A 24,671-nucleotide genomic window follows, 5' to 3' on the forward strand; every position below is an offset into this window, starting at 1 on the left:
TGACTCTATTCACTGGGTGTGTGCGCGTGCTAAGTCAACTTTAGTCGTGTCCCACTCTGTACGACCCTACGGACTGTAGCCCACCAGGCTTCTCTGTCCGTTGGATTCTCCAGGCAAGAATACTGGCAGGGGTTGCCATGCCCTCCTCTAGGGGATCTTCTTGACCCAGGGATTGAACTCATGTCTCATCTGTCTCCTGTATTGACAGGTGGGTTCTTTACCACTAGCACCACTGGGGGAGCCCATTCATTAGACAAGTATTTGCAATTGTAATGGATGGGTGATTAGACAGAGGAAATCTCCCACATCTCGGGTTTACCTGCTGGTGGGAATTCCTGCGGATACCCAGCCAGGAGTTCCTTAGGGACTTGTTGGCAAGGCTGGATGGGAACTTAGGTTTTCTGACTCTCGGCTCAAGACTCTCTCCTTTCTGTGTGAGAACATTTGGGGGGATTGCCCTTGTTTGGGAAAGTGAGACATTCTTGAAAATATCTGTGCCCGGCAGTACCATGTGGGTTTATTTATGCCCAGAATCTGAGGGGCCTGAGAGCCTGCCCCACCTACGGGTAGAGCACAGTGGAGGGAGCAGACGCCCTGTGCCCGGTCCTGTAGCTCAGTGTGGCCCCAGCTGCCTGTTTCTTTGCAGTTCAGAGGGTGGCAGGTGCTTGAGCACTGGGGAGGACCTTCACCCTCTGGTGACCGTACAGGAATGGGTGCCAGTCAGCAGTGTCAGGGAACCTTGGCACTTAAGGGCCTTACCCTGGCAGGGGCCCTGGACTTCAGCACCAGTTAAAGGTCTGAATTGTCCTGGGCTCTTGGTGAACTTTCTGCAGCTCTTTCATCTTGGGCCCTTTGCACTAGTGTAAGTTGACACTAGCTTTTCCCTCCCTCCTCTCTGACTCTCCAAGTTTCCTTCCTTATATAATCAGGATTAATGTAAGCAGCAGGTTCCATTCATTTAGAATTAGGGAGCAAAGGGAGGTTGGGTGGGAGGGACCGAGACCCTTAGAGGCTTCTATGTGCAAATCCCCTCACTTTCCTGGGCTTCAGATTCTCTTCTGTTAAGAGAGGCAGCGGGAACGTAAGGGCTGCCAGTCATTCCCAACAATGGCTCAGGTCATCTCATCCAAATAGGCAGTGATTTGTGGGGTGTTGCTTCCAACCAGGGTGGATTCTGGGGGCATCCTTCTCTAGGAGGTGGTCATCTTGTGAAGGAATTCAAGTACAAATGACATCTTCCTAGGAATTTGCTATGTATCTCCTCCCCACCACCACCAAATTGGGAATTCCCTGGTGGCTCAGGAAATCTGCCTGCAATGCAGGATACCTGGGTTCAATCCCTGGTTGGGAAGATTCCCTGGAGAAGGAAATGGCTACCCCCTCCAATATTCTTGCCTGGAGAATTCCATGGACAGAGGAGCCTGGCAGGCTACAGTCTATGGTGCAAAGAGTCAGACGCGACTGAGTGACTAACACCCCCACCAAAAAGAACCAAAAATGTAAATAAAAGCCCCAGCAGCTGGATGCCAGACCCCAGGCAAAGGGCTTTTCATTCATTGTAGTTTTTAATCTTCACAGAGACTAGAAGGTGGCTGCTGCGATGAGCGCCATTTCCAGAGAAGGAAACAGAGTAGGAGGGATTGAGTAACTTGCCAAAGGTGCAAAGGTGGGAGGAGGAAGCTGCCGGGCTGGGATGTAGGTCACGTGGGGCTCCAGAGCCTGTTCCATTGGTCTTTGAGGGTCTGGACTCCATTGGAAACCACAGGGCCACCTCCTTTGTCAAGCCTCTTTCTGGTCGAAGGGGGTTAGGGTGGGGATTCCATTGCTATTGCTTTATTGCTTTTTAAAAAATATTTATTTATTTATTTTTGGCTGTGCTGGGTCTTCATGGCTACTCGCAGGCTTTCTCCAGTGGCAGTGAGTGGGGGTGCTTTGCAGTTTCAGTGCGCAGGCTTCTCTTGTTGCAGAGAATGGGCTCTAGAGCACAAGCTCAGTAGTTGTGTTGCACAGGCTTAGCTGTTGGATTCTTCCCAGAAGGGGGATCAACCTGTGTCTCCGGTGTTGGCAGGCAGATTTCTTGCCACTGGACCACCAGGAAAGCCCCCAGCCCTTTATTTTTATTTATTTTACCACACCATGTGGCATGCAGGATCTTAGTTCTGGACCAGGGATCAAACCTGTGCCCCCGGCAGTGGAAGTTCAGAGTCCTAACCACTGGACTTCTAGGAAAATGCCCTGTCCCTTTATTGTCAGGTTGTAGGAACTGTGGCCTGGAGTCCTCAGTGCCTTGTGGCTGGTAGCTTCCTTCTGGGACCCTGGGCTCTGTTTAATTTTTGGCCTATCTGATTCTGTAGTCTTCATGATTCAGTTCAAGCCTGTAATGAACATCCTTTGTGCCAAACAGCCTTTTATGAGCAAGCAGGGAAAAATACCCACATCTCCTATCTAGGCAAGATTAAGCTAGTTTGGGTGGTGGTTCTTAATGATATTTGAAAGACATTTGTATTAACATAGGTGATTCCATACTTGCTGGAGCCCTTTTACAAAAACTTTTAGTAATGGTCACATTTACCAAGCATCTCCTCTACTGTGCTAGGTGGTTAATGTGCTTTTTTTTTGTTGTTCAGTTGCCAAGTCGTGTCTGACTCTTTACAACCCCAAGGACTACAGCACGCCAGGCTTCCCTGTCCTCTACTATCTCCAGGAGTTTGCTCAAACTCATATCCATTGAGTTGATGATGCCATCCAACCATCTCATCCTCTGTCGCTCCCTTCTCCTCCTGCCCTCAATCTTTCCCAGCATCAGGGTCTTTTCCAAAGAGTCAGCTCTTTACATCAGGTGGCCAAGTACTGGAGTTTCAGCATCAGTCCTTCCAATGAATACTCAGGGTGGATTTCCTGCTGTCTAAGGGACTCTCAAGAGTCTTCTCCTACATCACAATTCAAAAGCATCAATTCTTTGGTGCTCAGCCTTCTTTATGGTTCAACTCTCACATCTGTACATGACTCTTGGAAAAACCATAGCTCTGACTAGACGGACCTTTGTCAGCAAAGTGATGTCCACAAAGTAATGTACTTACTATATTTTCTCATTTTGACTTCCCAGGTGGAGCTAGTGGTAAAGAATTCACCTTTGCAGGAGACACAAGAGACACGTGTTTGTTATTCATTTCCAGAAGCGTATGAAGTAGAGATTTTCTCCCATGAGGCCACTGAAAGGCAAAGAATTTTAGTAACTTCACCAAACATGTGCAGCTCAAAAATAGTGCAGTGGTTGAGGATGGGGCCATTACTGTGTCCCCAGATCCTAAGAACGGAGTCTGGCATGTTGTCAGGGCTCAGTATGGGATGGGTGACTGAATGGATGAACTTCAGACCCCAGGCACTGTCTGATTGAATGACATTTCTTTGAGATTCCCCGATTGGGATTTTTATAGAAAAATAACAGCTGAAGGAGGGTCAGGTGGGCAGGATCTGGGAGCTGGAGAGCTGTCCTGTCCTGGTGCAGTGGTGACCACCTCTAGTGGCATAGGCAAGTCACACAACTTTTCCCCCATCAGCGAGGCAGCGTTGTGTGAACTGGATGGGTGCGACGGGAGAGCTCTGAAATCAGATGGAAGCCCAGAGGAAATCCCCTCCCCACCCCTGTCATGCAGAACAGGTGATGGCTGAGCTTGGGGGCTGAAGTAGGGAGTGGGACCGTCTGGACTCTGCGTCTTCCACACACAGTCAACGTGCTGGTGCTCTGAGTGTGCTCCCAGGTCACTTCCATGGGGACACTTGTATTAAACTTCTTCTTCAGTGCGCAGTGGTGGCTTAGCAAATTTGCCTGGATGCCAGGAAGTCAGAACACTTGGGCGAACGAGGCGTTTTTCCAGTTCTGCCCCTGATGTCTTGTCCTCACTTGTGGGTGGGGTGTTTTTAAGCCAATGACATACACAAGGCCACTGAGTCTGGGGAGGCCTCTGGGAGGCCAGGTGAGTGAAATTCTTCCTTGCAAGCAGCCTGGCCACTGGAGCATTTCGTCTCACGTTTTTGAATCTCAGCCGAGTGCCGGACATTCATTGTTGGTCAGGGTGTCTTTCCAGCCCACAGCCTGAATGGACAGGTGATTCAGGGTCTTTTCCAGGAGGTGAGTTCATGTTGAACTAGCTGCTAGTACCCTGTTCTGTGTGAGCCTAGTGGTGAGGCTGATGGCCAGAGTTGGAGAAGAATGATGCTGTGTGACCTCCAAGGGACTCGATTCTGATGGCCTGTAAATACCGTCTGGATATAGAGCCTTCCACCCCTCAACCCTCTGCCCCTGGCCCTTCGTGGACTTCCGCATCAAGGATTTAGGTGTCTTTGAGGCATCAAGGCTACTTGATCTTTAAAAGGTTGTGTACTTGAGCTGGTGTACATGTGACTTAGCACAGTCGTAGAAGTGGGGTGGCATCTCTGGTGGCTTAGACGGTAAAGAATCTGTATGCTGTGTGGGAGACCTGAGTTCAGTCCCTGGGTTGGGAAGATCCCCTGGAGGAGGGCATAGCAACCCACTCCAGTATTCTTGTCTGGAGAATCCCCATGGACAGAGGAGCCTGGTGGGCTACAGTCTTTGGGGTCACAAAGAGGCAGACACTACTGAGCAACTAAGCACAGCACAGCACAGAAGCAGGGCACATCAGAGATGAGGGGGACGCTGCAGGTCATAAGTGACCTTTCCCCACATTTTCATGAGGTGGGGGTCGTGTAGCCTGGTGGTTAAGGGCATGGTCTGGAGCCAGTCCATCTGACTTCCAGTCCTTTCTGTACTCTGTGACCTTGGGGCCAGTCGCTTATCCTTCTGTGCCTCAGTTTTTTTGTCTGTAAAGTGGGTAGAGTTAGCTGGTGATGTGACTGCTTAATTATTATAATTATTTATGTATAGAGGCACTGGGGCTCAGAGAAGTAAAGCAGTTTGCCTAAGGCCGCACAGCCCTTCAGGGCTTCCCTGGTGGCTCAGATGTGGCAGGTCCCAGCTGGCTTGCCTTCTGTGCGACTCTTGTGTCAAGTGAGGGACGTAACCATGGAAAACACTTGACTGGAAAGTAAATTCCAAACACCTTAGCAAGCTCTTCAGGCAGGGCCACCGCTAGTCCAGCCCCGAGCTGCCTTTCCTCCCAGCCAGCAAGTGTGTGTCGTTGTTTAGCTGCTAACTCTTGTCTTACTCTTTTTCGACCCCATGGACGGCAGCCCGCCAGGCTCCTCTGTCCATGGAGCTCTCCAGGCAAGAATACTGGACTGGGTTGCCGTTTCCTTCTCCAGGGGATCTTCCTGGACCAAGGATGGAACCCGAGGCTCCTGCATTGGCAGGTGGACCCTTTACTGCTGAGTCACCCAGGAAGCCCCAGCAAACATGTGTTCACCCATCATCTAGTGTTCAGCCGCTCTCCTGAGTTCCAGGCTCCTCCATCCACATCTGCATCCTCTGACACGTGCCCTCTGGCCAGGCCCGCCTCCGTTCCCCAGACCCACTCGCCCATTCACAGCTCCCTCAGCCAGAATATTCTCTTTCTCTGTTCCGTTTACACTTCGTTTTTTCAATCAAAGTGACACCTACGGCTAAGTCAAAAATAAAACAGTGTGAAAGAGATTACAGTGACAGCTCCATTTCTTGCCAGTGTGAATACCATCCTTCTTTCCAGGTAAAGCTGAACTAACCCCTCTTCTGCCACCCTTTCTGGGTCGAAGGTGCTCTGGGGTTTGTGGCCTGTTACCAAGAGAAGTAGTGTCTGGTGCTGTGGCTTTTTCACTGGGAGGCCGAGGAGGAACTTGGTTTGGGTTGTCTTGGTGGAATTTGTGTATTTCTACCAAATGCATCAGGGGAGCTCTTCAGTTAATCCTGTTTTGTTTTGTTTTATTTGAAGTATACTTGACTTACAACATTGTGTTAGTTTACTATGTAATTTACAATATTGCGTTAGTTTCAGGTGTACAGCAATATATATATATATTTTTCAGATTTGTTTCCATTATAGGCTATTATAAGATATTATTCCCTGTGTTATACAGTAGGTCTTTGTTGCTTATCTATTTTATATATAGTAGTGTGTATCTGTTAATCCCAAACTCCTAATTTATCCCTCTCCTCCACTTTCCCCTTTGGGAACCATAGTTTGTTTTCTATGTCTGTGAGTCTGTTTCTATTTTATAAGTCAGTTCATCCGTATTATTTTTTAGGTTCCACATGTAAGTGGTATCATCGCTTAATCCTTTTGTCTCTAGAAATACCAGCACCTCTTAAGTACACTTCTAGTGGGCCTGAAACTTGCAGGATTGTGTTCTGACGATGTGTGTGAATGACAGATGACCGGGGTCCTTTGCAGTCCAGGCCCTGAGCTGTAGAGGCAGCAGATAATCAGGAGCATATGAGGCTGGTTGGTCTGATGAAAAGAGCAAGTGTGCCTCTGGTGAACATTGGGCCCCATGGGAAATAAGTGAAAAGGCAGCTTGGGCCTGAAGGTTTCCTCCCTTATGTGTGAACCCACCCTCTCCCGACACTGGGGCCACCTGAAACTCTGGGAGGTCTGGGCCTTCCTATAGGCGAGGCAGGGACAGTGATGCCTGATTTAGCCGGAAACGTGTTCCCACCACCTCTCACCTCATTTTCTGTTCACCTTTTCTACCTGGTTTCCAGTGAGCCGGCCCTTTGGCTGCTCCCATGTTGTTGTTCAGTTGTGTCTGACTCTTCGTGACCCCATGGACTGCAACTTGCCAGACTCCTCTGTCCTTCACTATCTCCCGGAGTTTGCTCAAACTCATGTCCATTGAGTTGGTGATGCCATCCAACCATCTCATCTTTGCCGCACTTTTCTCCTTTATTCCCAGCATCAGGGGACTTTTCCTGATGAGTTGGCTCTTTGCATCAGGTGGCCAAGGTATTGGAGCTTCAGCTTCAGTGTCAGTCCTTCTCTGACTAATGAATATTCAGGGTTGATTTCCTCTCGGATTGACTTGTTTAATCTCCTTGCTGTCCATGGGACTCTCACGAGTCTTCTTCAGCACCACGATTTCAAAGCATCAGTTCTTCTTTGCTCAGATTTCTTTATGGTCCAACTCTCACATTCGAACATGACTACTAGAAAATCCATAACTTTGACTGTATGGACTTTCGTCAGCAAAATGATGTCTCCCATGTAGGGGTTCTCAACAGAGGCTTTCAGAATGCAAATGCCTGGACCTCCCCATACATCAACCCCCACGTGCTTCTGATATGCATTCTCCCAACAGCCCCCCATTTTTTGCAGGGTGCGGGAAGCAAGGAAGGGCTGCTTTAGAGGAGTCATTTTTCTCTTTCTGGTTCCTAAGTTTTCCTTTTGATTAAAAAAAAACAGAAACAAAGTATATTCTCCTATGTATCCACTTTTGCCAACTTGAGAGACATAAAAAGACACCATTTGGAATTTTGAACTTGGAAATATAACCCAGGTTCAATCCCTCGGTTGGGAAGATTCTGCTAGAGGACGGCATGGCAACCCTCTCCAGTGTTCTTGCCTGGAGAATCCCACGGACAGAGGAGCCTGGCAGGCTACAGCCCAGGGGGTCACAAAGAGCTGGACATGGCTGAAGCGACTTAGCACGCAGGTACGCACTTCAGATAATCAGGCATTAAGCCCTGGAGGTTGGGGACCCTGGTCTTACAGGATTTCCTGTGTTGCTCTGATCCTGGTTCATGTGTGGGGAGTGATGCTGGCAGTATCCTCACGTCTGAGTTTTTATGATTTCTGCACATGTTTTCAAAGGGCCAGGGTGTGACTGTAGGAAGCATCACCGGAAGTCCATCCCCTATAATGAATATAATGAGGCCACAGGTTCCGTCCGAGTCAGGACGCTGCTGTTTTGAAATCAAGTGCTGAACGTTTTACTGTGCGTTGGTTCCCTTGATGTGGTTTGGGTTTCTTCATCTGCTATACATGCCTCCTAAGGATTCTGGAAGGCGAGATAGGGCTTTCCAAGCCCTCGATGAGGTTTGTGGCTTTGCTCTGGAAGACAATCCTTTCTCCACAAAAAAGAAAAGCTAAAAAAATTTAGAAAGTGCCCCAAAAAAGCCTTTCCCTCCTGGCCTGTGTGGGAACCGGCTCTTGGCTGCAGTCTCTGGCCCAGGCAGCTGTGCAAGGGGGCTGGGGCGTCCACAGCAGATAGATCCCACATACAGTGCTGTGGATGGACCATGGGTAGAAATGGGCTGCAGGGGGAGGGCCTTGCACCCATGGGTGGGTGGCTGAAGGGCTTAGAAGACAGAGAGAGGGCTGGGGGTGGGTCCCAAAGTCCAGCTTTGTGGTTTGTTGATGATGTCAGTGCTACTTGGAAACATTTGGCAGATGGGAGGGAATTAAACTCACCAACTTGATATCTAATGCTGAAACAGCCACCACTGGGTGGCAGATGCTAACATTGGCATTTTCCTAGCACTTCCTGGGTGTTTAAACCTTCTATCCTTTTTCCCGGAAGGGATCTGGAGCAGAGATTCCTGAGTGACCTTCTGGAATGCAGCCCTCGTTCCTTTATGGGAGCAGTGCCCACTCATCATGTTTGTTCGTTCACACCATGAACTTGGAGCCCTGTGCACGCCCCTCCCTGCCTGCCTTCCTATCACGCCTGCCTCTGAGGAGGAGCATGGCAACTGCATTTGAACGGATGGATGGATAGATTTCCCATTATCTTTTTCTGGTCCTGGAAGTGCTGCATGTTAGGAGAAGTTTTCTTATTACTTGGTTTTTATTTTTGAGGGATTCAGAAAGAAAGGTTGGGAATCCCCAGCTGTGTCCAGGTCAGGTGGAGGACAGTGGCCCAGAGATGCTGTGGAAGCTGGGGCCAGGCTGGGCTGTCCTTCGTGGGATATGCAGGGAGGTCTGAGGGCTCCCTCCGAGGCCCAGCGTGTCCCCTTCTTTTCTGAGGGACACAGATCTGTGACTCTTGGGCAAATCCCTCTCCCATTCTAGGCCACAGTCTCCCAGCAGAAAAGGCAGGTGCTGAGCCAGCTCTTCTCTCCACCCAGCACTTGAAGCCCATGTTATACGATCCTTGGAGCTCACCTGGGACAGAACACACATTTTCCACTCCCTTCCTGTCCTCTCGATAAGCTAACAGGCCTGCAAGGAGGGTTTGCCCTGTTCTGTATTCTTGGCGGAGAATTTGAGGAAGGGGCTTGTCCCCTCCATTGCAGTCTTGCTGGCTGTGATGAAAGCCGTTCAATAAATACAGTGTTTATATCATTGATGTGAGCCTTCCTGTAGAATTGATGTTCTAGTCCTTGGGACTGTGGAGGATTGGGACAGTGGATGGGGCCAGGTGGGGAGGGGTACTTGATTAGATCAGATGCAGTGAATGGCAAAACCAATCTCCTAATCTTGGGTGCATGCTGAGTCACATCCAACTCTTTGGGAGCCTATAGGCTCTAGCCCTCCAGGCTCCTCTGTCCTTGGGATTCTCCAGGCAAGAATACTGGAGGGGCTTGCCATGCCCTTCTCCAGGGGATTTTCCCAACCCAGGGATCGAACCCGTGTCTCCTGCATCTCCTGCATTGCAAGCGGATTCTTTACCCACTGAGCCACCTTGGGACCCCAGGCACTGTCCTCCATGCGGCCCTTTTGAGAGGAAAAGCAGTATGCAGATTGACATGGAGTAAGGCTCCATCCCAAGCAGCACAGGGCTCATCCTGCTCATTTGTCCCCCATCCCCCTTCTCAGGTCTGGTCTTCCAAGCTGTTCCCTGTTGCCTACTCTCTGCAGGGGCTCCCCAGGGGATCCTGTAACCCTTCGAGTGAGCTCTGCACTTCCTGCTTCCAGGGTGTGTGCCCTTGGCCACAGCTGTGTTTTCTCAAGTGTATTCTGCAAGGTGTAACCCATCATTCAGGGAGAAAAGGCTTCCGTGGCCAAAGACAGATGTTGAAGTGCCTTGAAACAAAGCTCCACGGTCGACTTTCCTGCAGAACTTCCCAGAGTCCTGGATGTACTAATGTACATTATGAATTTCCAAGAGAAGAGAATTAAAATGCAAAGAATGGGTGTTTATGATATGGAAATAGGAGAGCTGGACAGCTAGGCAGGAGTTGAAACCCCAGGATGGGAATGGTAGTTGGTGAAATTCTGTTTCCATTTCTTTTTAATTCTAATTTCTGCCCTCTCTCTGTGCCTCTTCATTCATTCATTTTGTTTTTCCTTCTAGTCACTCTTACACCCTGCCCTTTTAAAAGATTGTGGTAAAATATACATAACATCAGGTGTACCATCTCACCCATTTTTAAGTGTCCTATACAGTGGCGTTAAGTACGTTTGTATTGTTGTGCTCCCATCACCACTATTCATCCACAGAACTCTATATCTTGCAAAACCCCAAATCCTACCTTTTAAACAATAACTCCCCACATCTGCTCCCCTCTCAGCTCCTGACAGATCATCATTCTGCTATCTGTCTCTATGAATTAGAGGCCTCTAGGACCTCAATAACCTCAGATATGCAGACGACACCACCCTTATGGCAGATAGTGAAGAGGAACTAAAAAGCCTCTTAATGAAAGTGAAAGAGAAGAGTGAAAAAGTTGGCTTGAAGCTCAACATTCAGAAAAGAAAATCATGGCATCTGGTCCCATCCCTTCATGGCAAATAGATGGGGAAACAGTGGAAATAGTGTCAGACTTTATTTTGGCGGACTCCAAAATCACTGCAGATGGGGCTGCAGCCATGAAATTAAAAGATGCTTACTCCTTGGAAGGAAAGTTATGACTAACCTAGACAGCATATTGAAAAGCAGAGACATTACTTTGCCAACAAAGGTCCGTCTAGTCAGGGCTATGGTTTTTCCACTGGTCATGTATGAATGTGAGAGTTAGACTATGAAGAAAGCTGAGCACCGAAGAATTGATGCTTTTGAACTGTGGTGTTGGAGAAGACTCTTGAGAGTCCCTTGGACTGCAAGGAGGTCCAACCAGTCCATTCTGAAGGAGATCAGTCCTGGGTGTTCTTTGGAAGGAATGATGCTAAAGCTGAAACTCCAGCTAAAGCTGAAACTCCAGTACTTTGGCCACCTCATGAGAAGAGTTGACTCATTGGAAAAGACCCTGATGCTGGGAGGGATTGGGGGCAGGAGGAGAAGGGGACGACAGAGGATGAGATGGCTGGATGTCATCACCGACTCGAAGGACGTGAGTCTGGGTGAACTCCGGGAGTTGGTGATGGACAGAGAGGCCTGGTGTGCTGCAATTCATGGGGTCACAAAGAGTCAAACACGACGGAGCGACTGAACTGAACTGAACTGAGGACCTCATATAAGTGGAATCATGCACTGCTTGTCCTTCTGTGACTGGCTTATCTCACTTGGCATCATGTCTTCAGAGCTCACCCGTGTAGTAGCGTGTGTCAGGTTTTCCAGGTGATGCCAGGAGTGAAGACTGTGTCTGCCAGTACAGGAGACACTAGAGACATAGGTTGGATCCCTGGATTGGGAAGATCCCCTGGAGGAGGACATGGCAACCCGCTGCAGTATTCTTGCCTGGAGAATCCCAAGGACAGAGGAGCCTGGGGGGCTACAGTCCATGGGGTTGCAGAGAGTCGGACACGACAGATTGAGCACAGTAGCACAAGTGACAATTTCCTTCTTTTTTAAGATGAATAAAATTCCACTGTGTGGGTGGATCACATTCTGTTTATCCATTCAGCCATTGATGGACACTTGGGTGGTTCCCTCTCACTCCTAACTTTTTCTCCTTCTCTGGCCGACAGGTAGATAGAAAATGCCATGCCCTCATATGTACATTTTATAGGCAGAGTCACAGAAAAAGATAAAGAAAAAAAGGTTATATTGATTATCTCCTCTCTGGCTTCAGTCCCTGCCACCTCACTGTCCGCTGCCCACCTTGAGCTTCTCTCAGTCTGTCTTCTGAGACTGCTTTCCCGATCTTATGTAAATTGTGCACATGATGACTCCTGCTCTCTCTTCTGAACTCCTTCTGACAATCCTTGTCATTCTTCCCTTTGCCCATTTATTTCCTCGCTGTCTCCTGGTGTCTGACACTGAGTGGGTGCCCCCTGCAGGCAGATTGGAGAAGTGAAGGTGCCACAGGACTTAAGAGGCGCTGGATTCAAGCCTGGCTGTGGGGATTGACATGGGCTGAGAGGGGGTTTCCCTGGGTCCTCAGTGCTCACGGGCCACTTGCTTCTGTTCTGGGTATGGCTTATTGAATGTGGCCTCTCCTTGAGTAGTCCAACACCTGAGGACAGAGAAGTCCAATGAGTGTGCAGACACCCAGCTGGCCTTTTGTAGGAGGAAGGTTGAACCCGCCTGCCAGGGCAAGAGATGCTGTTTCGATCCATGGTCAGAAAGATTCCCTGGAGAAGGAAATGGCAACCTACTCCAGTATTCTTGCCTGGGAAATCACATGGACAGAGCCTGGTAGACTGTAGTCCACAGGGTTGCAAAGAGTCAGACACGACTTAAACACACACACACACGTGTGTGTGTGTGTGTGTGTGTGAAACTGAATCACCTTGTTGCACACCTGAAACTAACCTCACGTTGTAAATCAACTACACTTCAATTTAAAAAGTTTTGAGTCAATTCATGTTGGGGTGATGCCCAGATATTTCTAGACATTTCCCAGGTGATTCTGATAATTAGCCACTGTTCTGATCCCCTCCTTCGTCTCCCAGTTGAAGACTCTGGGGACCAGAGAGACAGATGCCACAGCCAAGGCCACTGGCCTTGGACCAGCATCCCTTCTCTTGGCTCCTCGCTGCGGTACTGTGTTTTCTCACACAGCCACACCCTTGCTTGCCAGGGTCTGCTGGGACTGAGAAAGGCCATCCTCCATAGGCTGGTCTTGCCACCCAGGCTAGAAATCGTGAGGGAGGAGATTTGGGCTGCTGCTGCACAGCTTCCCCAAGGCGGGTCTCTCCTCTGGGAGTGGGCATGGCAGGAGCCACTTCTTATTGACAGGCTCCAGCTAGGTCCCCAGGGACAGGCTGCTTCCACTTCCTTGTGGTTCAGAGGCTCACACTCTGGGCTTGAGAAATGCAGCCAGAGGATTTTTCATTAATGAGGAAAGCTCTAGATATAAAGGGTGATGGGAGGGACAGGTAATTCCGGGAAAGTGTGCTTATATTTAGGGGCGGCAAGAGACACAGTACTGCTTTACCCTCCTTGGTATCTGAAGTTGTGGGTGTGTTTGTTTGCTTATCTGTACATTTAACAAATATTTATTGCTCCCCTACACCCACAGGTGGTGCTAGTGGTAAAGAACCAACCTGCTAATGCAGGTGATAGGGCTTTGATCCTAGTTTGGGAAGATCCCCTGGAGAAGGAAATGGCAACCCACTCCAGTATTCTTGCCTGGAGAATCCCACGGACAGAGCAGCCTGGTGGGCTACAGTCCATGGGGTCATAAAGAGTGGACACAACTTAGTGACTAAACTATATATTAGTTTATAGTGACAACAACTAACTAACTAACTAACTAACTATATATATATATATATATATATATATATATATATATAACTGAAATGACTAGCACGCACACACCCCATGATTAGACACTATAATAGGCGTTAGAATGTGCTGTGACTCAGATAGAACCCCACCTCCATGGAACTTTCTAGAACTCCATGGAACTTTCTAGAACTCCATGGAATGTTCTGGAAGTCTATTTACAAGAACCATATTACTTAGCCTCTTGAACGAATCCCTTATTGTCATTAACCAGAAGGATAGGAATAGGCATTTAATTTTCTCAGCCATTCTCTAGAAAGAGGAAGCTGAGGCTTAGAGAGGTTAACTGTCTTATCCAGGGTCACACCATAAGTGATAAGATCAGTTCTGTCTGATAGCAGAGCTTGCCTTCTGGGCCACCTGGTTGTACCACCTCCTGCCTCAGGCTCCTGGTTTTTATCAGAGCAATGATCAGAAAAGGCCATGGGAAGTATGAAGCTTCATTTGCTGTAAAACTTAAGAAATTTCAAATATCCTTTAGAATTGAATGCTAGAGAATCTCTGCTGTCCCTGAAACACCGTATCTTCCTCTTCCAAGGACGGCACTTTGCATTTCATGTACATTATTGGCTCCCGCCAGCAGCGCACTTTAGAGCAAAGCCTGGGTTCTGAGTCAGCTCCCGCCCTGGTTGGCACACTCTCCCACTTCTTTCGTCTTCTTTGTCTATAGTGTGCCCACCATTATTGTGTGTGTGTGTGTGTGTGTAATCTCAGTCGTGTCTGACTCTTTGCAACCCTGTGGACTGTAGCCCGTCAGGCTCCTCTGTCCATGAGATTTCTCAGGCAAGAATACTGGAGTGGGTTGCTATTTCCATCTCCAGGGGATCTTTCCAACTCAGAGATCGAACTTGGGTCTCCTTCATTGGCAGGCAGATTCTTTACCAACTGCACCACCTGGGAAGCCTTTTGAAATGAGTTGGAGTAAAAACTCAGTTAAAAAGATACAGAGATGCTGACCCTGTCCATTCTACCCTGGGAATGTGGGGCCCAAGTGTCTGGTGGCTTCTTCTGATTAGTTCAGGGGCATTTTCACTAATCTGTGGTAGAAAAAAAGGAGAGGGAACTAGTATTTATTAAAGCTAAATCTAACTTAAAGACCAATTTGGTAATCAGAAGTAGTCTTGACTTTTTTTTTTTTTGGAAGCATTAAAATTGTCTTGGGACTTTCCTAGCAGTCCAGTGGTTACAGCTTTGCACTTACACTGGAGAGGGCAAAGGTTCAATCCCTGGTCAGGGAACTAAGATCCCTCAGGCCATGCAGCATAGTCAGAAAAAAAAAGAGTTCTCTCTTTTAGGAAATGATTATCAAACAGGGCAGTGGTGCCTGTTGCTTATATTGCTATTATGTTTATATCCTTTCTTGGCAAAATGAAAATTTGCCTACAGTGTGCCCAGTTTCTTTGTGGTTTTACTAGCTGGCAAAATCCTGTGTCTGAAAATGACTGCCAGTTTGGTTTTCACATTGTCCCTCTGAGCCCCAGGGTTCCTGGACGGGGCCAGATTTCTGCTTGGGGAGTGAGAGGAGGGCGCAGAGCATTTTGTCTCATTTACAATCAGAGGCTCTTCTGTTTTATAGGTTAGTTTCTGTATGATTTTGTCTGGAGGTTGAAGGGTATTCCTACCAAAGTTTGGAGATGCTCTAGTCTAGACTGTGTGTGTATCTGGGGGAGAGGAGTAGGGGAGAGAATGCTGCTTTTGCAGGACTGAGCCAGTGATCTTTGTCCATAAATATTTCTTACCTGCTGTACTGGTCAGGGCTCTTCAGAGAAACAGAGCCAATAGTGTGTGTGTTTGTGTGTATGTGTGCATGTGTGTGTGAGAGTTGGTTCACATGATTGTGGAGACTGGCAAGTACAAAATCAGTGGGACAGGCCAGCTGGGGACTCATGGATCTGTTGATGTTATAACCAAAGATTAGAAGCAAAATTCTTTCTTCCTAGGGGACATGAGGGTTTGGTCTTTTTACCCTCTTCAGGCCTTCACCTGATTGAGCGAGGCCCACCCATGCAGTGGCAGGTAATCTGCTTTATTCAGCGTCTGCTGCTGCTAAGTCACGTGAGTCGTGTCCGACTCTGTGTGACCCCATAGACGGCAGTCCACCAGGCTCCCTTGTCCCTGGGATTCTCCAGGCAAGAACACTGGAGTGGGTTGCCATTTCCTTCTCCAATGCATGAAAGTGAAAAGTGAAAGTGAAGTCACTCAGTCGTGTCCGACTCTTTGCGACCCCATGGACTGCAGCCCACCAGGCTCCTCCGTCCATGGGATTTTCCAGGCAAGAGTACTGGAGTGGGTCACCAGTGCCTTCTGCATATTCAGAGTCTACTGACTTCAAATGTCAATCTCATCTATAAACTGATGTTAATCTCATCTATAAAATGTTGCTTCACAGCAGCGTGTTTGACTGTAGTTGGAGCCAGCCTGAGTACTATGACCTTGTCAGGTTGTTGACATATAAAATTAACCATCACACCTACTCAAGTGCCTGCGGGGTGTGATGGGGATGACAGAGACGGGGAAGGCTGGTCTCTGCCTCCAGGAGGCAAGACTATACTTAGGAAAAAATTAACACATTATTGACCAGTCTGATGTGAGAGAGAGTTGGTTCACATGATTGTAGAGACTGGCAAGTACAAAGTCAGTGGGAAAGGCCAGCTGGGGACTCAGGGAGGAGTTGATGTTATAACATGTATTAATTCCACAGGCATTAGTTTTTGCAAAAATCCCCCAGTCTTTAATGTGTTAAGAACATGACCATATATTTCAGTGCCAACTTGTAATGATGAAATGTAAAAAGTATTTAGAGGAGATGAGGAGGCGAGGGATGGAGGATTCCAAGGAGATTTATGGTTGAGGCTGAACAGGAACTTTAACAACACAGAGGACTCAGATGAGTGAGGACACAGAAGTCTTGAGAACCAAGTGGGAACCCTTGGATTTGACTAGGTCTCTGAGTTTATTGCCACCTTCCTTGGTGGCTCAGATGGTAAAGCATCTGCCCACAACGTAGGGGACCAGGGTTCAATCCCTGAATCTCTCAAGGAAGATCCCCTGGAGAAAGAAATGGCTACCCACTCCAGTGTTTTTATCTGGGAAATCCCATGGACAGAGGAGCCTGGTGGGCTACAGTCCATGGAGTTGCGAAGAGTTGGACATGACCAAGCTACTAATAGCGCTGAATTTCTTAAGAGTTTTCAGACCCATCGTTTCATTTGATGCTTTCGGCAATCTTGTTTTTTTTTCCACTGAGGCTCCCAAGGCCCGGAGAGGTTAAGGGATTCAGCAGAAGTCACACAGCTTGCCTGGAGGAGGGCATGGCAACCCATTCTAGTATTCTTGCCGGGAGAATCCTGTGGACAGAGGAGCCTGGTGGGCTACAGTCCATGAGGTCACAAAGAGTCGGACACAACTGAAGTAACTTGGCATGCACAAACTCACACAGCTTGCCAGCGTCTGGGCACGTCTTTCTACTCCAAATCCTGCCCCTCATCTTCTACTTGCTTTGCTGGGTATAATGAAATCCATGTGCCTGTGTGTATGTGGGTGTGTGTGAGTGCATGTGTATGTGTGTGTAGGGGTAGAGGATTACTCCAGGAAGGAGAAGAATAAAAGTTATCTTCACTCAGAAATCCTGTGAAACTATAAAAAAATGACCTGTTTTTCTCTCCCTCTCTCCCTTTCCCTGTTGACCAGCTTCATTAATCCCTCTCTTTCCTTTTGTCGTCCTCCCCCAGACACGAATGCAGAGTCTGAATCCAGATCCCAAAGCCCATTACACAAGTGTCTACGGAGCCCTCAAGAAAATCATACGGACTGAAGGCTTCTGGAGACCCTTGCGAGGCCTCAACGTGATGATGATGGGCGCGGGGCCAGCCCACGCCATGTATTTTGCCTGCTACGAAAACATGAAAAGGACTTTAAATGCCGTTTTCCACCACCAGGGGAACAGCCACCTAGCCAACGGTATTTGCAAGAGTTTGTCTGGAGTTAGAAAGGTCTCTCATTCAACAGACCCTTCCCCAGGGTTCTCCTCCCTGTGACCCAGCTGCCTGACGCCTCATCTCTACCATGCTTGCTTACGAACCAAGGACTTATGTGTGTGCACACACACCCAGACATATGCGCACACACCCACACAGACACACACACACACGCACGCGTGCTTTTTTTTTCTTTCCCCTCCTTCGCTTTCTGAAGTCTGGGGAGAATCAGTGACAGAGGTGTTTCATTGTTGAGTGGGTTTTGCCTTTTTGCTTTTTTTTTTTTTTTAACATTCAAAAGCAATTAATGATCAGATCTAGGGGAAAAAAAAAACACCCTGAATAGGAACAAAACTTTTGAATGCTGGATTCCAAAAAAAAAAGTTATGTGGACAGCTTCTTTGAGACTATTTAAAAACTGACCCAACAGGTCTCTACAGCATCAAGATCTAACTAAGCTTTACAAGGTCAAGAAGTTTTATGGCTGACGAAGGATTTGCTCCTGCGCAAAGGACCTTTCCCTCGTAAACTTCGGGGGATCTGGGAATTTCACCCCCAGTCTCTTCCGTTTGTTGCATCTCTCTGCAAGCAAGGGCTGAAATAGTTTTCTTTTGTTCTGAGGGAGCCAGGCGGGCGGTGGGGCGGAAGGGGGAGTGAGTTGGCCACAGACAACTGTTACATAGGCTTGGCTTACTGGGTTTGGCTCCTGTGGGTTTGGTTCTGGTTAGTTTCTGTTTGGGTCTGGAGTGTAACTCTGGCTGGTGACACCAGGAGTCTTTAACAAATTTATTTTTCAGCAGCGGAGAGGTAGATGTAACTGGCAGAGCAACGTTTTTTAGCACCTTCTCCAAAGCATCATTCCCATCAGCAAACCTTGGTAAAAATGACTCCTTCTGGCTGGTTTGCAGACATTTATTTTGCTTTTTAAAAATTGGCCCCTACTTCCATTTGTCCAAACGGTCGCCAAGATCTGCAGTCTCGATATCTCCAAGTTCATGGCCTCAGGGCCCCGCTTTTGCTAAAACTGCCTCTAGCTCCTTGGTGCCTGGACCCCTTGGAGGCGAGTTTACGTTCACGTCAAGGTCTGCCCAGCGCAGCTACCGCCTCCCTGTGGTGCACTCTGGTTGCAGTCTGGTCTTTCTGCAGATGACCCTACGTGTGTGTGGACGAGGGAGGGGTTACGTAAGCGTTTCTGAAGCTTTAGCCTGTGTCCTTCATTTCTCCCACTTTCCAGCGGTTGTCTTGATTATTGGGCAGTGTGACCTACAGACAGAGGAAACCCAGAGTCAAAAGCAAAATTCCAGGCCGGAATCTGGCTTTTGAAGCCAGGCCAGAGGAGACCTGGGCTTGGTTGTCCCTGAGACATGAGACATGGCCGTCCCTGAGACATGTCATCGCTTTGCAAACTAACCCGGGTAATCTGCCCTTGGCAGGTCTTCTGAGCATTTTCCCCTTGGCCATTTGCTTTTAAAAAAAAAAACAGAAAACAAACCTGGATTTTACTGAGGAATTTTCTCGACGCTGCCTTTTCCCCCTCCTGTGTGTATGTCGTTGTTGTTTAATTGGTAAATCGTGTCCCAGTCTGTGACCCCATGGACTGTAGCTCACCAGTCTCCTCTTCCCATGGGATTCTCCAGGCAAGAATACTGGAGTGGGTTGCTGTTTCCTCCTCTAGGGGATATTCCCGACCCAGGGATCGAACTGGTGTCTCCTGCATTGCAGGTGGATTCTTTGCCGCTGAGCCACCTGGGAAGCCCCTATGCTTGTATACATGATATCTCCTTCGATTGCCCCAATTTAAGGGCAGAGTGAGTTAATCTGTAGACAAAGGCCAGGGATGAGAAAGAATTAAAATTTCAGTGGTGGAAAAAGCCACCAAAGTGTGGTTTCCGGTAACATCCTGTGTTGGCAGGTCTAGCCTTTTCCTAGGGAAAATGAGGTTTCTGTTGAATTGAAATGTGAGTAACGGTGTCTGTGTTACCTTCCCCTTTTTCATCCAGGATTTTCCACGATTGCTTTAGGATTTCAAGAGTCGGTGCTCACCTGGGTGGACGGGTAGTGAGTTTTGTTTCTTGGAAAGCCAGGTCCAGGGTTCTGTCTGACTTTAGGTTCCAGGAACTTCCTGAGAAGCCCCGGTCCCAGAGGGTAATTTTCTGGAGTTTGTTTTACAGGGATAGCTGGGAGCATGGCCACCCTGCTTCACGACGCAGTCATGAATCCAGCAGAAGGTAATGTTTCATGGTCCCAGGGAGAGGCAGCAGGGCCTGTGCAGAGGGGCAGGAGCAGAAGTGGGGGGCAGGGCAGCAGGTTGGGCAAGGGGACTCCTGGCCCTCACTCAGAAGACACAGAAGAATTCTTGACCATGTTCTGAAAGGCCTTGAGAAGGGACGTGAGCATTTAAGCTCTGGGACTCCTGTTCACTTAAACAGAGCTTCTCAGGGTGGGATCCGTGGATGAGTAGCATCTGTGCCTCCTGGGGGCGTGTTAAATGCTGATTCACAGATCCCACTCCAGACCTACTAAGTCAGTAGAGCTGCTTAACAAGTTCTCCTGGCTGTTCTTTTATATGCTGTTGTACTACTCTGAAACCTTTGTGTGCTCACATGTGCACACACACAAACACACACCCTGCTGGCCTTTGTTTACTGTTACCAAGCGTAGACAGATTTAGAAGAAAGTTGTCAGAGGTCATCCATTGGGGGTTATGTTCAACTTGCTTTGTTAAAAGACATTTGAAATTATTATAGAAAATTTCCAACAGGCAGATGTAGGGAGAATAGTATGGTGAACCCCTGCCTCCTGCCATATATGTATCATTCTACTTTATAAATTAACATTTGGCCACTTTATTGTACCTGTCTCCTCTCACGTTACCTTTTTTTCCCCTTCGAATTTTGGGGGCATTATAAAACAATTCTTAGCTGTGCAGATGAGTTCCTTTGGCTTTTTCTGTAGCCTCATATCCTTAGCCAGCTCGGGTCTGAGTAGGGAGGGGTTTTTGGACCTGGTGCTGAGCATAGTTTCAGCTGGGTTAGTCTCTCTGTAAGATGTGGGCCTCTCTCCTGCTTCCTTCCTCATCTGAAAACAGTCCCTTGCCAGAAGGGAGAATCAGAGGTTAAAAAGTGCAACATCTTAAGTGTTGTAAGTTTGGTTTTGTCTTTTAAAGTTACAGTTTATCTGCTCTCAGCTGCCTCCCATGCCCCATCAGACAGGAAACACGTTCTGACCTTCCAGGACATGAGGGGTCAGATGGGGAGGCAGGCTGCTGCTTCTGGGGGTTTAAGGTGATTCAGAGTCAATGACCAGTTAGTTAGCCCATGTCAACTGGGCAAGAGTTTTATTTCAATTTTTTTTTCAGGAGATTAAAAAAAAAAAAATGAAGTTCAACTCTCCCCTTTTCTCCTTGACATTATATCTTTATTCCTTTAGAATTAAAGCACACTGTATGTGTTTATCTTGCAGTGCTTGGAGACAATTAAAATTCTAAGCCTAAAGGGACCGCAGTATTTGTCCTTTGAACCACCAGTTACTTCTGTATTAACAGAGCCTGAGTCCTCATTGGAGTTTGTCATCAAACTTGGGCTAACATCATTCGAGTGTCTCTTTCAAGAGCACTGAGACCCGGAAGCTAAAAACGCTGTCAGCGGGGTGGAGACCACTGAGAATAAAAGACAGGCCACATGTCCAGTAGACATAGTGGGACAAAGGAGGGCAAAGGAGCCAGGAAGCAGGATTGAAATCCCGGCGTGTGTGATGCCCAAGGCAGCCAGGACCTGGGGGATCAGCTCAGGGAATCTGAAGTGGCTGCCTGGTGTGGGGGCCACCTGAACCAAGAGGCAGGCAGGAGAAACATCAAGAAAGAGCCACCTCCTGGCTCCTGGCACTGGGTCCCGGAGGCGCATGTTGAAACCGGGATGGCCCGGAGCTGGCCCCCTGGTGGTTTCTCGGGCTGGGGCTGGGTGTGTGTGCTAGCTGTCCATGCCCTGTTACCCGTGTCTAAACTTGCTTGTTTCTCTTTATGGCTTGGCTTCCCATCTCACTCCGACCCGGGGTGGGGCCAAACCGAACCCCCCTGCGGCCCGACCACAGTCGTGAAGCAACGCATGCAGATGTACAACTCTCCGCACCGGTCGGCCCTCAGCTGCATCCGGACAGTGTGGGGGACGGAGGGCGTGGGGGCCTTCTATCGGAGTTACACCACGCAGCTGACCATGAACATTCCCTTCCAGTCCATCCACTTCATCACCTACGAGTTCCTGCAGGAGCAGATCAACCCCTACCGGGGCTACAACCCGCAGTCCCACATCATCTCAGGCGGGCTGGCCGGGGCCCTGGCCGCCGCCGCCACCACCCCCCTGGACGTCTGTAAGACCCTCCTCAACACTCAGGAGAACATGGCCCTCAACCTGGCCAACATCAGCGGCCGGCTGTCGGGCATGGCCAATGCCTTCCGGACGGTGTACCAGCTCAATGGCCTGCCCGGGTACTTCAAAGGTGTGCAGGCCCGGGTCATCTACCAGATGCCATCCACCGCCATCTCCTGGTCTGTCTATGAGTTCTTCAAGTACTTCCTCACCAAACACAAGCTGGAGAGTCGAACTCCCTACTAAAGGAACGGGCTGTGGGAAGCGACGCCAGCGTCTTTGATTGTGCAAAGGCTTTCTCCCTGCCTGCACCCATTCCCCTGCCCTCACACCAAGATTACTGGGGTACAGGGTTGGCAGGAGGGGCCTTCTGCGCGCCCTGACCCCTTCTTAGAAGGAGGAGAGGACAGGACAGCTGCTTACCCGATGGCCATCCGCCGGGACATACCAGGTGATAGCAGATGAGGGGAAGACCGGCAGGGGAGCGAGAAATTGCTGTTTCTCTTCCTCCCCCACCCTGAGAGCGATGTAGCTTTTCCTTCAGTGTAGCATCTCCTCCCCTAGAATCGTCCATAGATCACACAGGAGGGAAGAACATGTGCAGTGACTGAAAACATTAAAGAGGAAACAAAAAGTTATGTATATAAAAGTTCCAGTACACAGTATAAAATAGATGGATAATGTTTATCCTTTATTTTTCTATGTAGAAGTTTTTGAATTTGAGTGTGTGCCTGTGTATGTGTACAAGCAAGTGTTACAGCTGGGAATATAAAGCTGTTTAAAAAAAAAATAGTAAGAGGGCTGAATTTTTCCATTCTGTTAAGTCACAGGACACCAAAGTAGTACATTGCTCTGTGTGGCCTAAAATTGTGTTGAGCTCCCCATGGAAGTTCCACTTGAATGTAAAATAATAAGTATAAGGTTTATATTTTGAATTTCTCTTTTCATAGGGGAAAAAGGTACGTTGAAAAAAATAATAATACTTTTAGCTACTTTTTTTTTTTTTAATCCTTATTCAATCAGTCACCGTCATGTGCCTTTTCCCTTTGTGTTTTGCTGGAAATTCCAGGACCAAAGATCTGACCCTGGGGCTTTTCCTCTAGCTGTGAGCTCATCCCCTGCCACACACACACATATTGGGTGGCAAGCACGGCTCATGCTGGAGCACAGTGGCCCCCGGTGGAATTAGGGTGGCTGGTCTTACTAAAACCATTTTCTTCCCTTGTGGGTGACATGAATGTATGCCTTTCAGGGCTAGCACTTAGAAGCCCTTGAAATGCCATTGCTTGGCTACTTGTTGGGCAGGCAAATGGGATCAATCCTACCTTGATCCTTGGACTTCATTCTCCATCCACCTTTTAACCCAGGCACTTCAGGTATTCTTGTCTGTGTGTGTGTTGGACTCAGTCCTGATCTGTGTTTCCCTATGCAGTTTTAGGGATTTTAAGAAACACAGGCAGTGTATCTACAACATTTCTTTGTTTCCCCTGCCCATCATGAATGTCTCCCTTAAAAAGCCTCTCACTGCCCAGGTTCCCCTAGCAGCTGCTGAAAGGACCTGGGCCCTCGTGCACAGTCAGGATGCCTCTTGAACCATCTTCAACCTGGTGTGGTACACGCCACCTGGGGACATGCCGCCTTGTTTTCTGAAATGGCACATCTGAGCCAGATTATCCCTGAGAGCAAATGCAAGCATATTTCCTTCAGCTACGCCTTCCCAGGCCTCTCTCCAAGACCCAGTGGCTTCGCAGTTTTCTTTTAAAACGAGTAGGAAGCAAATGTGTGTTTTCATTCTGACCCAGCCTGGTCCTGACCTTGACCTTTGGCCCTTCACCTTGGGCAGGGTCCATGTTGTGCATTGTCACCGGGCTCAGACCCGGGCTCCTTGGGGTGCTCTCATTCTCAGGAAGAACTCGGGTGGTCCTGGGACATCAGCATCTTGAGACCTTGCACACTGTGCCTCCCAGGATAGTTTGCAGGTTACGGACAGCAGAGACCCACGTCAGACAGCTCCCACACCTGCCTGATGAACAGGGTCTTCTCCTGGGCTGGGAAGTTTGACTGCTGACCTGTCCCCTCTCAGAGGTAGCCCCCACCCCCATCTCCCCAGTGGAAGTCTGTGCAACAAGCTTCCATCCCACTCAGGGATGCAAAATGCCCACGGAGATCAAGCTGCTGGGGGAAGTGTTTATGTCTCTCTAAACATACCCCTAAACATACTCTCTGTTAGTGTTAATGTTAGGCAAATGGAAGAAAGACCAGGTTGAATTCTGAAATAATTATTCAGTCTCCCCTCCTTGTCCACTTCATACACCACCATGCTGCAGAATATTCCTTATTTCTTAAGGATGAGTGTGCCTGTTGAATACAAATGTACTGCTGCTGCTTAACCTGTGAGATGCATGGTGTATGTTACCGTGGTGGGCCAGTGTTGTTTCTTAAAAGCCTATCATAAATATCATGGCTTCTGCCTCTCAAGTCATCGCCAACTCTCAGAAGAAGGGGAGAAATGTGTGTTTCTGTGTGGGGATGTTTCTGATGTGCTGCTACAGTTGTGACACTGGAGCTATGGAAAATAAAGCCTTGATCTTTGAAGTGTCGTGGGTTCTGTGGTAGGGATGTGGACATGAGAGGGGAGTGGATGGAGAAAAGGAACCTAACTCATGGGACTTGTGCCTCCTGCAGTCTCCTGCATTAAGGACCAGGATCTCTGGCTTACATGAGAGTACCCTTCAGCCCACTTATCAAAACTGAAGCAGGTGGCAGCCTTGGCCAGCCCAGGGATGATCACTTGGAGGCCCAGGGCATGGCTGGGAGCCTCCTTGGG

The 24,671-nt window shown here is 48.5% G+C and overlaps 1 protein-coding gene across 5 annotated transcripts in view; it reads left to right on the forward strand.

Moving 5' to 3' along the window:
* Window positions 1–24,439, forward strand: part of SLC25A37 (solute carrier family 25 member 37) — a 46,155-nt gene extending 21,716 nt beyond the window's left edge. For 3 of the 5 annotated variants that reach the window (XM_018052336.1, XM_018052338.1, XM_018052337.1), the window contains exons 2-4: window positions 17,235–17,463; window positions 19,652–19,708; window positions 21,570–24,439. In XM_018052336.1, the coding sequence (XP_017907825.1) occupies window positions 17,235–17,463; window positions 19,652–19,708; window positions 21,570–22,090 (807 nt within the window). In that variant the 3' untranslated portion in view covers window positions 22,091–24,439. Of the gene's footprint in view, window positions 1–17,234; window positions 17,464–17,535; window positions 18,896–19,651; window positions 19,709–21,569 lie in introns of those variants that run through there. The other 2 variants (XM_018052340.1, XM_018052341.1) reach the window with 2 other exon arrangements.

This window comes from Capra hircus, chromosome 8 (genome assembly GCF_001704415.2).
Source record: "Capra hircus breed San Clemente chromosome 8, ASM170441v1, whole genome shotgun sequence".
NCBI lineage: Eukaryota > Metazoa > Chordata > Mammalia > Artiodactyla > Bovidae > Capra > Capra hircus.